Source organism: Protopterus annectens, chromosome 4.part0 (genome assembly GCF_019279795.1).
Source record: "Protopterus annectens isolate FY-2018-M chromosome 4.part0, PAN1.0, whole genome shotgun sequence".
Taxonomy (NCBI): domain Eukaryota; kingdom Metazoa; phylum Chordata; order Ceratodontiformes; family Protopteridae; genus Protopterus; species Protopterus annectens.
The window spans coordinates 773,694,895-773,710,850 of NC_056733.1; the positions used below are offsets into that span (position 1 = coordinate 773,694,895).

General features: G+C 44.3%; 1 protein-coding gene across 5 annotated transcripts in view; it reads right to left on the minus strand.

The window, feature by feature from the left end:
- The window catches only part of LOC122799579 (clathrin heavy chain 1-like), a 1,937,764-nt gene that overhangs the window by 978,328 nt on the left and 943,480 nt on the right, over positions 1 to 15,956 (minus strand). For all 5 annotated transcript variants that reach the window (XM_044068726.1, XM_044068727.1, XM_044068725.1 and 2 more), the window contains one exon: positions 13,324 to 13,469. In XM_044068726.1, coding sequence (XP_043924661.1) covers positions 13,324 to 13,469 — 146 coding nt within the window. The remainder of the gene's footprint in view (positions 1 to 13,323; positions 13,470 to 15,956) is intronic.

The following is a 15,956-nucleotide window of genomic DNA, read 5'->3' on the forward strand; positions in this document are numbered from 1 at the left end:
GCCAGGCCGGTAGGTGGAGGGATAATAGTCTTCCGACTGCATCCAGAAGAGGGCAATTGGGCATCTGTTCAGGGATGCTGACAGGAAGTACCAGAGAAAGATTATGTGAACCCGATTCTGCGGTGGCATCTTCCATCATTTCCCCCTCTGCCCCGGGGGAAATCTTTGCCTCGAGTCATAGAAAGGCCCTTTGGATTTCTTAAACCATTGTCTCCCACTCCTCTGATTCCTTGAGTAAGGTCCTTGAGGGGTAGAGAGACTTATGTCCCTGGCAGATAGGGTCTTACCATCTTGTTCACTCCTGGCTAGAGTTTCTTTAACTTTTGGGCTGAAAAGGATGGATCCGTCAAAGGCAGTAATGACGAATGACACTTTGAATGGCTCCGCAAAATCACATAAGAGCATCCAGGAGTGCCTTCTGATGGCTATACCTGAACCCGCTGCTCTGTACTTCCCTTCACTGCAAGTGCTGTGAGCTTCATGGATGAGTTAGAGATGGATTCTAGGGTTGCAACCTAGGAGGAAGCTTTATCTTGAACTTCATCAGCTACTGCGCCTGTCATAGCATTTGAAAGTTCTTTAATCAAATCTCTCTGTAATCTGGTAAAGTGTGCCATATAATTCAAAGACCTCACAGCAAAGGTCGATGAAGCATAAATACACTTTCCGAATCTATCCAATGTCCTGGAGTCCTTGTTAGGAGGATGGATAGTATGACTCTTCTGCGAGTTCTCTCTTGGTGGCTGCTGCTACCACCACAGCATCAACAGAGATTCCTTAACCAATGTGTTTCCTGTTTAGGTGCAGACAAAATACCACCCCGCCTCTTCGGGATAGGCTCTATGGCATCTAGTATCTTCCGTGCCCGCTGAGCAATCAGTTTGACGAGAACGTCAGCAGGTGGAGAAATCCAAGAAGTGGAGGGTTGGGCACGAAAAGCCTCCAGGTATATAGACTCCTCTGAGGAAGGCTGGGTGGACTACCAGCCACCCCTCTGCTTAAGGATTTCAAGGATGTCCCTGAAGGAAACATCTTCAGGGGGTGATTTAGGGGAGGAGCCTTCTTCATCGAAGTCAGTATCCTCCATTTAAGACTATTCCGAGGAGTCCAGGTGCTTCCTCCTGCACTTTCTCTTCGCAGGGACTTCCTAAGGGGAATGCTCTGGGGAAGTGTCCGAAGTGACCACCAAGGTGGGTGTTGCCTGGGACGTTTGCACCCTCTGTCCAGGGGGTGAGGTCAGTGGTAGCTCTAGCCAAGAGGAAGGGGAAGAGATCTGTCCCGAAATGGAAGGCAAAGACTGGAAATCCCTGAAAGATAAAGCCTTCATCATATGGAAAGCAGGACCTCTGCCCCCGGAGAGGGGGTGGGAGCCAGGAACTGAAAAGGACTGCTTCGCAATTGGGGCCACACCTGCACCAAGGAGATTGCCCCCACATCTGGAGCCTGGGTCTGAACTAAAAGGACTGATGCTCCGAGAGGCATGGATGGCTCAGATGGTACCAAAAGGGTACTATGCATCTCGGAACCAACCAGTGAGCCCCAACCCCGGAGTCCTCCGGTGCCAAAGACTCGCAAATATTCAAGGAGGTTGTCGGAACTGAAGACTGACATGCTGTAGAAACCAACTCAGTCGCAGCTGGAATTGTCGGAAAGGCCTCCTTCAAGGGCTCTGGTAGAGCTGGGAGGAGTGTATGTAGGTGACAGAATGTACAGTCTCTATGGCGGATTGGCTGAGAACCGATGATAGTCCTCTTCCCACAAGGAGCTGATCCACTAATCTCATGATGTCCTGCTCAGATAGGCTCTTAGTAGACCTCAATGAAAAGGTGGAAGGAGACCTAGATTGTCTGAATTCCACAAAAGGAGCATCTCTGAAGGGGTCCACAGATGGCAATTAAGTGGTTCATGGAGTTCATGGTAGTTTTGTCTGAAACAGAAGGCTCTGTCTGAGCAGATACTGAGCTATCCATCCACTCTGAATGTGGTTTAGTGGGTTGTGGCAAGTGTCCCGGAGCCGAAGAACTTTTCGGTGCCGAGGAAATTTTTGCTATCTTTTTAGTCGGTTCAGAGGAACTTGGAACAGAGGATGCTCCCTTAGAACTGTGGGGAGAAGTTCCCGCTTCCCCAGTTTTCTCCTTAGAACCAGAAATGGTCCTATCAAAAGAAGATTTCAAAAGGCCTTTCAAGACCAACTTGTTCTTTCTCTCCATTAAAGTGTGAGATGAAAAGCCGAAACAAATCGCACAATTCTCCTGCAAATGAATTTTTCCTAAGCAATAAACACAAGGTGTGCCCATCAGAACTGGGCATTTTACCCTCACATATCTTGCATCTCTTAAAACCTGAAGTGCCCTTAGGTTTAAAAGGAGACCGTTTTTGATCCGCCATTATCCAAGTACAGAGGATTTTAGAAAAGATTTTTTTTTTTAATAGAAGGAAGAAACGGAAAGGGAAAAAGAAAATTACCAACGATGGTAATCAGAATACCTTAAAAGGTATAGCAAAAAGAATTACCAACGTAAGAGAAAGATATACCATATGGTAATGGTGTTATAAGGCTATAGAAAATATACAAAGGAAGAGGAGCGGGTAGAAAGTATTAACGACAAGGTACAAGAACATTTTTTGAAGAAAAGGTTATTACTTACAATAATCGCCAAGGCTCAAGAGATGAGGAAAAGCGCATCTGGTCTGCAAAGCGGCAAAAGAGATCTGAGGTAATCCCTGTGAGGAGCATTATGCGTAGATCCTGGCTCGAGAGTTTGGAGAGTGCGAGCTGGAAAATAATGGCAGAGTCTGTACCGAAGGTTCAGAACTGAACCCACCGTCAAGGATTAGGTGAAGATTAACAGCATCAGATGGGTACAGTTCTGATCCCCACTGTACCACAATCTCTAGTTCAATGACCAATCTCATTTTTGCGAATGCACTGAGCATTTGCTAAAATGGAACTTGCACAAGGGAAGGATCAGCAACACAGGTCGGCCAAATGTCATTTATATATATATATATATATATATATATATATATATACACACACACACACACACACACACACACACACACACACACACACACACACACACGAGACAGAGGGAGAGAGTTTAATTTTATACAAGTTCGGATGTTAATATAAACAAGTCCAGATGTTAATATAAAACAGTTGTGTTCTAGTTGTATTTTGTGTTATTTAATATTAGTTTACAGGCAGTTAATTTTTATAAATTAAATATAAATAAAACATTATTGTTTTGTTTATTTTGTGTTTAATATTTTGCCTGTTTTTCATTTGCATTTAAAAGCTGGTCCTCCACAATACCAATGGAGTGGTTGGGGTTACAAATTTTATGTTAAACAGCATACAGATTTTTGGCCAGTGCCTATTTTTTATGGGCCTTTGTCCAGATATTTTTATGATTCCAGGTTGAGATATACATCTTTGACTACTGCTTGCAGCTGACTTTTGTCAACCAGCGGTTTATGTTGAGAGCCGACTTTTGCTGGGGATGACTCTGCAATCACGGATTCTAACACTGCCAATTATTCCTTACTAGGAGGAAGTCTACCAGAGTTGCATTTTGACCACTCTTGTATGTGACCTTGTGACAGTCTTGCTGAAAACCATGTGCCAACAAACCATCTGCCAGACAGAAGTCTACACAGCCTTTCCTTTATTTCATATTACAATTCCTATTACAATAACTACATCTTGAGATAAAAGGAAAAAAAAAAAGTTAAACCTGATTTAAGTATCTCTATGGATGAAGATAGTCACAAAGCCACCCCCCCCCCCCCGAAAGGAACCTCCAAGAGTGACTACCTGTTCTAAAGAAGATGGTTTTCCCATGTCCAAATCAGGCAATGGAATAGTTGAAGAGGACATGGCTAACTCTCAATTCATGGTGGTTGATGGGATTATACCAGAAGATGCTTGAGCGGAGAAACATCCAATGGCCACTACAGAATCACCCACTGTCAGCTGGGGAGAAGACTGAGCCCAAAAAAGCAATGTCCTTTTGGCAAGCAATTCATTCCACCTAGGAACAGCAGGACCAGAGTAATTAAGAACAGCTGCCAAACCTGGTTAAGATTTGCTGGAATGAGTCAAAAAAGAAGTTATGTACTCACCATAACATTCCATCTGAGTAGTTGTACTTAATTTGTCTTCAATCGGTGGGTATTCGGATCCGGATCTGAGACGGCAGCATCACCACAGCATCTGATCCGAGCTCCAAGCTCCTCCCCCTACCCATAAATGCCCCATCTCCTTCCTTGCCTCAGAGTTTGCTGAACCAGAAAGGTAAGCCTGACCCAAATAACCTTACCACTAAAAGGTTTCACACCATCTTAATTAAGTATAACCAGGAGAGCCACAATGTGCACCTCTCCCATATACCAGAAAAGAAGTGACAAGGTCAGGTGGAAGACGGGAGGGATGGATGAAGACAAATGAAGTTCAGCTACTCAGATGGAAGATTATGGCGAGTACATAACTTCTTTATCTGAAGTAGTTTACTTCCTTTGGTCTTCAACCTGTGGGACAGAGACCCCAGTTACCACAACATGGGTGACCCTCATGGAAGGATATTTCAGAGCACCCCGGGGCCAAATGATGCCCTACTACTGGATAAATGTCCAATTTATATGAGATGAGGACCAAGTAGCTGCAGAACAAATGTCATCCAGCGACACACTCGACCAAAAGGCCACTGAAGTTGCCATAGATCTAGTGGAATGGGCTTTGATCGTACTTGGGAGGGGAAATGCCATTGTCAGAATATGCCCGGCTGATAAATTGGGAAATCCATCTAGCAATGGTAACTTTGGATACTGGTTTACCTAAAAATGGTTTGGAATAAGACACAAACAATTGGTCTGATTTACAGAAAGATTTCGTTCTGTGTAAATAAAACCTCCGTTGCCTATGTACATCCAATAAATGTAACTTGTATTCACCTCAGTTTTGGAAATTTGGGAAGATAACTGAAGACTGATAGTTTGATTAATACTATTTTCGGAAGCCACCTTTGGAAGAAAGGAAGGGTTAGTACACAGGGAGACCTTGTCCTTATGAAAAACCATATATGGAACTTAATGGACAAGGCTTGAAGTTCCGATACCCTCCTGGCTGAAGTGGTTGCCACCAAACAGGCAGTTTTCCAGGAAAGAAATTGAAAATCTGCTATCGCTGCTGGTTCAAAGGGCGGGTAGGCTAAAGCTTGCAAGACAAACGTAAAGTCCCAAGGAGGTGCTAGATCTTTCACAGGAGGTTGGAGCATAAAATTTCCTTTAAGGAAAGTCTTGCAAAGCCTAGACAAGGTTAAGGAAGCCATGTTTTCCCGCATACAGAAGTTAGAAATGGGAGCCAGTTGAACTTCTATAGTAAAAGAACTAGCCCCCCTTGATGAAAGATACCAGATAGAAACTCCAGAATAGCTGAACTGGGGCCATAAAGGGATCTATGTTCCATAGAGAAGCCCAAATAGAAAAGCATTTCCATTTGCTACGATATGCCTTTCTGATAGAAGACTTATGAGCTGCCACCAGCATGGTTTTGACTGGAGAGGATAAACCAGGAGTCCTAATCATTACTGGAACTGATCAGCCAAGCTGCAAGTTTCAGATTGTCCAGGTCTGGGTGAGGAATCCCTGAGGGGTGAGAAATGAGATCCGGAACCGGATCCAAGATCCATGGTGTAGCTATTAGGTGAGACTAAAGAGAGGGGAACCAGACTTGGCATGGCCAGAATGGGGCATTGAGGATTACGGTGCTCCCCAGCCTGTGTGCTTTCTGAAGAAACTTCGGGGTGATAGGTAACGGAGAATAAGAATAAAGATCACCAGGAGGCCAAGCATGACCCAGTGAGTCTCTGGGGACTTCCCCCTGAGGAGGGTTCAGAGCGAAGAACTCGCTGCACTTCGTGTTGGAAGGAGATGCAGAGAGATCCCAGCAAGGCCAGCCTCACTTGAGGAAGATCTTCTCTGCTACTGAAGGATTCAGAGATCACTCGTAAGGCATCAGAGTAGTCCTGCTGAGCCTATCTGCTAGGATGTTGGACCTTCCCAGAATGTGCGTTGCCACCAGAAAGCAGCCGGTGGAAACCGGCCATTCCTACACTCTCATGGCTTCTCGACAAAGGGGGTAAAGATCTGGTTCCGCCCTGCTTGTTGCTATACCAGACTACTGACATGTCTGACTGGACAGCAATAGTCTCTACAAGAAGATGGGCATGAAACGCTAGAAGAACCGCGCTCATCTCCAGGACACGGATATGCAAATTGGTCTCAGACTGAGACCAACTGCCTTGGACTGTCCTTTCAGAGAAATGCCCCCCCCCCCCCCCAACTGGGAGGCATCCGTGGTCACTGTGGTCATGGGGAACGATGGAAGAGACATCCTTGTACTAGATCTGGGAAACAAATCCACCCGATGAGTGCCTCTCTGCACACTCGTGATATGCGTATCGGATGGGAAAGGGTAAGACAAGGAGGGACCACTGCATCGCCAATGTCCACTGGAGAACTCTTATGTGCAGACAAGCGAAAGGAAGGAGGTTGATGGTGGCTGCCATGGAGCCTACAGCCCGAAGAACTGCGGCTGCTGATGGGTTGAAGGACTGAAGAACATAAGAATCATGAAGCTTCAGATTGTTTACCTTCGCTGGGGTGAGATACTCATTTGAATAGTATATAGCCATGCTCTAATGAAGTCTAACCTCTGGACCGGAACCAGAGAAGATTTACTCAGGTTGGTCATGATACCTAGTTTGTTTGCAAGGAGGAGGAAGTAATCCCTGGCTCGACACAGTAGACGCTCGGTGGGGGCAGCAAGGTGCCAATCATCCAGGTAGGGGTAGACATGGACTCCCTGAAGCCTCAGGTGGGCTGCTACCACCGCCATGACTTTGGTGAACATCCTGGGGGCTGTGGTGAGACCAAAGGGTACAGCCCTGAACTGATAATAATTGGCCCCCAGCTGGAAGTGAAGAAATGTGCTGGAGCACCTGTTCGACCTCCAGTACGCATACTATCATATCAAGGTGATCGAGCACATCCAATCCTCTGCCTGGAGATGGGCCAGAATGGCCTGAAGTGTGACTATCCAGAATTTTTCCTTGGCTACTGACAAGTTCAGAATGGATAGATCCAGAATGGGTCTTTGGTCCCCCGTTTTCTTTGGCACCAAAAAGAACCTGGAATAGATGACCAATCTGGAATGGTCTGGGGGGAAGGGTTGGATGACTTTTCTTAGCAGCTTTCTTATCTCTAATGCTGTTTCCTCCCTCTGCGCAGATGGAACATCTGGAAGGAGTTTTGGTTGGGGAGGTGGTGCAATGAATGGAATAGCCTCTGGATATGATTTCTAGCACAGAACGGTCTGTTATAACAGACTCCCATTCCGTTGGGTGTAACGAAAGATGGCTCCCGACTGCCTCCAGAGATGAGCAGTCGAGCAACCCCCTCAGGGTTGCTGCGTGGGGTCTGTCCGAGAAAGGTTTTCGAGACCCGAAGTGCGTCGGACCCCCTCTGGCTCTTGGCTGGCGTCTGTCGTAACCCCCTGTTCCCTCTGGGGGAAGTAGAGTCCTGAGTGTCCCGAGAGAACTGAGATTTCCGGAATCACATCTTCTTTGCCCCTCACTGATTCCTAGAGAAGGATCTCTGAGGGTCGGAGAAGTGGATCCCGATGGCAGAGTGCGTCTTGCCGTCCTTCTCACTCTGGACCAGCTTCCCAGGTACAGACTTCCCAAACAGGGGAAGAGCCATCATAGGGAGCACTCGCAAAGGACGCCTTAAAGAATTCTGAGAATTGACATAGCCAGACATGTCACCTCATAGCAACGCCAGACATGGCCGCCCTAGCGGCTCCTTCTATGGCATGGACATACTGGCAACTGCTTTGAGTGGCCATGCATGCAGAGAACATTTTCTTGCCCTCTGCCAACATGGTCTCTGGGGGCGACTCAGCAACTTACTTGACTAAGTCATGTTGTATTCGGAAAACGTGCGCCATGTAGTACGGCACCCTTATGGTGAAGGTGGCTGAAGCATAAACTCGCTTCCCCAAACAATCCATCGTCCATAACTCCTGGGTCAGGAGGATGGACTGTAGTGCTCTCCTGTGCGAACTCTTTCTTGGTGGCAGTCGCCACCACCACAGCGTTTACTGGGGACCCCTTGCTCCAACTGGCTCTGTCTGAAGGGGGGCTAAGAATCTTATCTGGTCTTTTGGGGATTGGCTCCATAGTGTCCGGCTCCTTCCATGCTCTGGAGGTGATAAGGTCCACGAGTGGAACTGCAGGGGAGGACACCCAGGAGGTAGACTGGCCTGTGCTGAATGCCTCCAGAACACCGACTCGTCCTGGTTAGGTTTTTGGGCTGATCACCCCCCTCTTTGGTGTAGGAGTTCCATGATGTCTCCAAAGGAGACATCTTTGGGGGGGTGAACTGGAGGAACCTTCCCCTTCCTCCAAGTCAGTGTCGTCAGTGAGGGACTCAGGAGAGGAGTCCAAGTGCCTCCTTTTACACGTTCACTTGGGCGGAACCTCTTCAGTGGGACACACTGAGGGGGACTCGCAAGCTTGTTGATGCTCCCTCATGGGTGGCCCCTGGGGTAAATCAAGCACGGGCTGTTCCCGAGATGACAGGTAGGTCGGAGCCATACCCAGAACAGAAGGGAGTCAGGACGGATTCCGAAGAGGAAATGGTCAGGGGTCTCAAACCACTCTTGAAGAGCCTCTCCACCACATCAAATACCGAGAGACAGCAGACATGCTGGGAAATGAATGATGGAACCACTCGGGTCCGATGGGGGAGCCAGATTCGAGCCTACTGGAGCAGAGATACCCAGAGGGAAACTGCGCTCCAACAAGCTCGGAGCCAACAGCACCCCCTCTGATCCGACACAGTCTACGGCTCCAAGAGCTCACATCCAACCTGCTCAAGGCAATGGCCGGAGTAGAGGTAACAAGGTACCGTCGGTGCTGACCCCACCGACCCCAAGAACTCTTGGATACACAGACTCGGAGACTGAGGATCGGATCAGAAAAGCAGCTATGGGAGTGAAAATGGGTTGCGAGCTCCCCGCTCGGGAGGAAGAGGGAGTGGGGAAAGACTCCTATCTGGATCTAGGTGCGGATGAACTTCCACATCATCCTGTCCATCCCTGACTCACTCAAGCTACGGGTGGAGTAGGAGGAAGACACCACAGACACCAGCCGTGAGTGCCAGTGAGGGGAGGCTCTAGACAGTGGCCTAAACTCCATCGGCTCCAGAGAGAACATGGGTGAGCAGAGCCACAGGGTACTGGGTCTAGGAGAAGTCCAGGACTTGGTTGGAGGCCCTGATGGTCTCCAGTGGTCAAGGGACCGCTTTTCTAGGCCGGTCCTTGTGTCTTTTCTCCCTTTCTGAAAGCCTTGAGCCGGGGGGTTGAATCCCAGAGGCCGGGGGAGGATACAGTGGCAGCCACTACTGAAGTAGAAGCAGTAACAGGAACAGACGTCCCTGACGCAGACAGCAGCCCTTTCATTACCAATTTAGCCCTCCTGTCCATGAGGGCCTCTAGGGTTAAAATATACATCCAAAAAGGCCAAATGATACAAAAACACAATGCTGTCTTCATGAAAAAGAAACCACCAGGAATAAGATGAAATGACTTATTCTTCTCTTCTGGTACCTTGGCCTTTTGCCTTCCAGGAATAATGCTATAGTGAAATCACATCCTTTTTATGCTCCAGACACAAAGCACCAATTAACACATTAAATACAATCATTAATTAATTACTAAATTGACCTCTAATTACTGAATTGTTATAACAATGGAACCCAAAAAAATTCCATCCTAAACTAAACAAATCTGATTAAATATTATTCATGTAAAATTACAAAGTGATATTACATTCCAAATTCATACCATTAGGAAAAAGTGTATGAAACTTAATCATTTTGCATTCAAGTTTCGTAAAAACAGCATTGCGTTTTTGGCTCAAGGGTTTAAGCCCGCTCAGACAGAGAAGGTTGCGTCTAAATGGGCCGCTCCTAAGCGTACAACGCACAAAGTGTGGCCATCGGCTGCAGAGAGCTTATGGCCACACTCCGTGCACTTTCTTAAGACTGGCTTTGGAGTCTCAGCCATGTCTAAAGAAGGCCCCACGCACACACACTCACCCACACACGCTACCTACAACAGTGGGAAAAGGTCACGGGAGATTAAGCACAGTACACAAACACTAACTGTAATTTTTTTTTTTTTAACCGACGAAAACGTGTGAGGTTAGGGGAGGTGAAAAAGGGAAAACAGGGCACCTAACTTGGACTAAGTAACTCTAAAGCACTTATCTACAAGAAAAACGCTTGGAGCTCAGTGACCACTATGCTTGGCTGTAAAGCGGCAAATCAGATCTGAGGGAAGGAAGGAGATGGAGGGGTATTATGGGTAGGGGGAGGAGCTTGGAGCTCGGATCAGATGCTGGTGATGCTGCTATCTAGGATCCGATTACCCACAGGTTGAAGATCAAATGAAGTAAACTACTTCAGATCACACGTTGTCTCCTAGTATGCATAACTAACGCACTTGCACTTCATGTCCCAGACCTTAAAAGACAGTAAAGCAGCACACTGTTTCCCCTTCCAAACTACTCGGAGTTAAGGAAACACAATAAAATTCAAAGAAAAATGGCAGTTAGGTTGTCATGAAGTCAGCACAAGCACCACACTGAAAGCATTCATTGCTGCCCATTCTCTAGTCAACTTTTTGTTTCCTAACACAAAGTAAACAAAAGCAGCATAAAAAAGTAGTCTTCTCAGAATTAGCCCCCACGTAAAAAAAATGTAGTACATCTTCACATTATGGTTCCTGATAAGGAAATTAATTAATTTTTTGTCTAGTAAGGTAGTGCACTCATCTGTACTGACCAATTCCAGGCTCAGCCTATGTGAAACGCAAAACATTTCACAAACAAAAAATACAAAAATGTAAGCAGTAACAACTAACTGCATAGAAAAAAACTGTGCATATACATTCCAGTGAACAAGCACAGAGCTTTGTACAGTCAAGCAAAGTGCAATGTGCAACATACACATTAATTTCTAAAGTGGGTCAATTTTCAGTGAATCTTGAATTGATAGAGTATAGGCAAAGAGAAAGAAATAGAAAAGGTATATTATGCAAACTTGGATAATTTCCATAAACAAACATCACTGCAGGACAGGGAAGCTTGCTGCCTAGTAACAGTCCTTGTAAACCAATCTACTGCTCAAATCCAAGCAAATAAAAAAAATGTCAGAGACTACTACTGATGGGATTAAAGTCAAAAGTATTTACTGCGACAAGCCATCATTTTGTAAGCTCAAGGCGGTTTAACAGCAACTGCACTTAAGCATTTAAATTTCTCCTCTTATTCTTAAGTTTACTTTTTTCCTAGCACAGTAAATTCAACAGTCAGACTAAGCAATACATTTATGAAACCGAAATAAACAAGCTAAGACAATTAATACTGACTTACTGGCACACAAAAATAAGGAATAAGAAAAACTGCACATGGTGAACATACACAGACTGCACCTAGACAGCAGTACTGAAAAACATAAGTGATAAAGGGCACATAAGGGTTAGTGTTTGATTAGCAAGACGGCATCATAGATTCGCATCTCAAATCTAAGAATTAAGGAAATTTGGGTTCAACATTTTTCTGTCCTAGCATACAATTAAAAACTGGCCCTGGTGACAGGTAATCATGATGTGTCAATGTCTCTACCTAACAGCAGTATTATCAACTCTGTAATGTGGTCTACAGACAAGATGAGAAACATGGAAAAAAACACTGTGGTAATATTACAAGTGCCACTAATCCCCAATGTCACAGCAGCATGGGAGACAATATGCAAAATCACTTCCCTGTGTCTCAGAGTTATATGGTTGCGGGCATTACTATTCTGACAGTCTATGCCCATGCCAGGAGTGTATAGGGATAAAGTCTTGATTATACCCAGGTGAATATGATTAGCAGCTCGGGTATGGAGGATGGGTGTGTCCCACTCTGGAAGTGGTCAAGGTGCACTTAGGCATAGCACCCATTGCTGACCACTGGTGGAGGATGGGGACATGCAGGGGTTACGGTCTACAAGGAGGCAGGGTTTGATTAAGTCAGAGTTGTGGACAATAAGCTGCAAACCCACTGTATGCCAAAGCATGTGTATAGGGAAAAGGATTAATCCTCAGGTAAAAACACACACATGATAGCAAGATGCTGCCCCCCAAGGACGTTTGTCGCTTCAAGGTCTCCAACCATGGCTGTATATCTGGAGAAGGTCAAATCAAGATCAGCAAGCCTGGTGGACAAGGAGAGAGAGCAGAGGGATGATTGGCCATGAGGGAGCCATAAAATAATTTTCTGATTGGCTATCACCTTCTAAGCAACATCCGAGTAAGAGTTATACAAGGTAAGCAAGGATCACAATTTACATTAAGATGGCAAGACATGGATGTGATGAAGTGATGGATCTTGGCAAAAGTTATTGATACTTGATTTGTTCCATCTGCAAGGCTGGTCTTATGAAGGTCCAGATTCAGGGGCTGTGGTGCCACATCAGATTACCAAGGTATGTAATTAAGATGCATCACAATATCAAAAAGCTGATGCACACTAACTACACTACATTCAATAACTTGTCAGGCTCTATCACTGCAAATGTCTTTCAAGAACATGAATCAAGTGGGAAATAACCTTTACAGAGCAAAGCAGAAAACATGAATTGTGCCTGTCTGACAAAACTGCCCCACTGTACATCTAGCTTCTCATCTGCTCCTTCCAAGTAGCTAAATTAAATTGTCAAAAGGAAATGAATTGAGAAGGACACTCCACAAAGATTAGAAAGAAAAAGCAACCACAAATTCCATTCAACTCTATGTACAGCTTTTCTTCAAATCTTCAAATGAAGCATGTTTTGAGAGACATACACAGTGTCACATATGTTCAGACTACCTTTTGAGAAGTTCTGTGAGAAGGCACAATTCCCTACCAAGAAAATTACTGCTCTGAGTCAAGTGTACTGTTACATACTTCTCAGTAAATACTAGTGACCTGCAGGGATATAACACGTCAAGGTATATCACAGCAAAAAAGAACATTTTAAGGGTGAAGGTAGAAAAGTAATCAAATTTCTTACATTAGCAAGTAACCGTTACCAAGACAGCTTTGACTCTGTCTCAAAACTCAGAAATGTGTTACTTAGTTTTAGAGCTGGTGCACAAAATGATCCATTTCAAATAAAGAGGAAAGTGTACTGTTAAAACAGGTGTATTCATGGCTAAGAGTCTAAATGTACCTGTGCTCACTGAACACTGAATTGTCCAAGACTATTTTCTCCAACAGTTCAATCAATTCATTAGGCAAGTCTGCAGTCATGAAAGCTTTTACTGAAACAGATACTTCTTCGGGGTCTTGGGTTTCTGAAAGTGCAGTCTGAACCACCTAAAAAATTAAACGGAACTCTTCCATTAAACCGAAAGGAACAATGAAACAGCAGTGTGTGTTTACATATCTTATAAATTCATATGTGCTGTCACTTCACTTGATCTGACAGCAGTAAGTAATGACTTTTCCCAGCTTAATAAACTTGCAAGTGGACTGGTCGAAATACCATTTTCAGCCACAAGAGCACCAAGGCTGCAAGACACAGAAAATTTTACATACACTACATTTCTAAAATTCTAAACACATATTTAACCTTGTTCAAACAGCATTTCCACAGACCCTGGAGAAAATGGTACTCCGCTGTAGTTTGGCCTTTATGACCCAGCCTATTAAAAAAATCCTCTACCCTCTATTTACAAAGCTGTGAACTACAGCAAGAGGGTCAAGGCACCTCCCTCCCTAGATGTATCCAACGGATACCCATCCTGTCAACAAGCAAAGGAGCAGGGGAAGAATGGGAAACAGTACTGCCTGCTGCAGAATCTCTAAAACAGTTCCTATTGTGGTAGCACATGTAAAAGACGGACTTGAAATGCAATAACCCTACCAGGTGTACTACATCTGATAAACTAAAGTTTCCTTGGACATTTTACCACAAAAATCAAGAGATCAAACAAAACTGAATATAGATGTCAAGAAACAGCTAATTTCATGGCAACCACCACACACACACAGAAAAATAGCCCAGACTTTTCTGCTGGGGACAGGCAAGTAGCCCTGCAATCTCCAAATGTCACCACACCTCTAGGATTAATATTCTCGCCCAAAGGTCACTCCAGCTCAGAAAGTGTGCAGTTCTTTGCGGAAAGAATAAATGTATTGTTCTTTCTTTACAGATGCCACAGTCAGACTGCAAAAAAAACTCGACACTTCAGCTCTCACATACTTCTACAACATATTTCTTGCAACAAATGGGCAAACATTTGTGAAACAAGAAAAGTGGCAGACAGGTTTTGAGCACTTGAAATCCAGCTTTATTAATCATGGAGGTAAACAGGAGTGATATCAGTGGAAAGGATAAATGCTGGATTATGGATGATATACAAAAATATCTAAAGTCTACTGGAAGAAAAGTCAAATGCAAGTATCACTGTCTAATGAGATTATGGACAAAAAGACAAGGGGGGTACTTTTGCACAGGTCTGCTGCTTCCTAAAATGCACCCTGGTGGCTGACATACTGCTGGAGTGGGTGGCTTAATTTAAAAAGTCTGCATCGCTCATGGGAATGGCAGTCAAAGACAATACAATTAGCCAACTAACAAAAACGCTTACCCTTTCAGTTACTGGCAAGGGCAAACAGAGGTTTTACCAATACCACAAAATACTGGACAGCAGCCTTTACACAGAAGAAAGACTTTTCCTAACTTCTTTTATTTTTTTGGAAAGATGAAGGGCCTGGTTTAAGGTGCAAACAGCAAGTTCAAAAAGGGATGCACACTGGGCAGCAGGTAGAATGTGAAAACTGAATATGTTAAAGCCAACAAAAGTCATCAATTTGGGTAAAATCCCTTTACTGGTTAAATAATTACAATGCCTGTATGCCAGAAAAGAAGACATTTATAAAAAGAAGAAATAAAAGTCCTGGCTGGGAAGAATCTTGCAGCTGTTAAGCAAAAACAGATCAAGCATAAGCTTTAGTTCAGGAAACAAAAAATAAATCAAATGTAGAAGAAGATGGTTTAAAATAAGTGAGACAATGGAGGTGCACATAAAGGCAAACAGAAGTCTGGAAAAAGTAAATCTTTAAGAAGCTATTGAGATGAGCCAATACTGCAGAAATTGGAGAATTAAATGATGGAAAGACTGGCTGAACAAGAAGTTTCTGAAGAACTGTTTAAAAAATAGAGTTAGGAAATGAGAGCACTCAGAGCACCCACAGAAAACATGAGATGTGCCACATTACAGAACATGGAAGAAACACATTGTATTAATTTTATGACAGTGCAGAGAAATAACTACACTAAATCATAGCAAGAAGGGCACACGAAGTGAATGCTACAAATCTGACCATCAGAAAGCATCTAAGACCTATATCAATAAAGATGCCATCATATTGACAGCACGGATCATTTCTGACTAAACTGTGGCTAAAGGGAAAACTCTTCATATTTTTTCCTGGAGGATTAAGGACATTTTAAGAAGCATATATGCTATGAATAAAACCGACAGGGTGAGTCAACAAGTTGAAGGGGACTCTGCTTCTTGTTCTGACAATAAGAGATTAACAGAGATTTATATTAGTGAATGTTTTTCAATTGTTCCAAAATAAAATGACTGAACAGAAATAAAAGCCCATGAGCAGACTAGAAAGATCAGGACTTGAACAAGAGGCCAGTGGTGTCTTGAATAAGAGGCCAGTGGTGTCCAAGAGGGTTTGGAGGAGGGGGGGGTTAAGATTATTAGGAAAGTACAGTTGTATGCACTTACAATAAATGTAGATGTTCGAGTGTATTCACTGTTGCAGTCATTACATTTGGGGTAA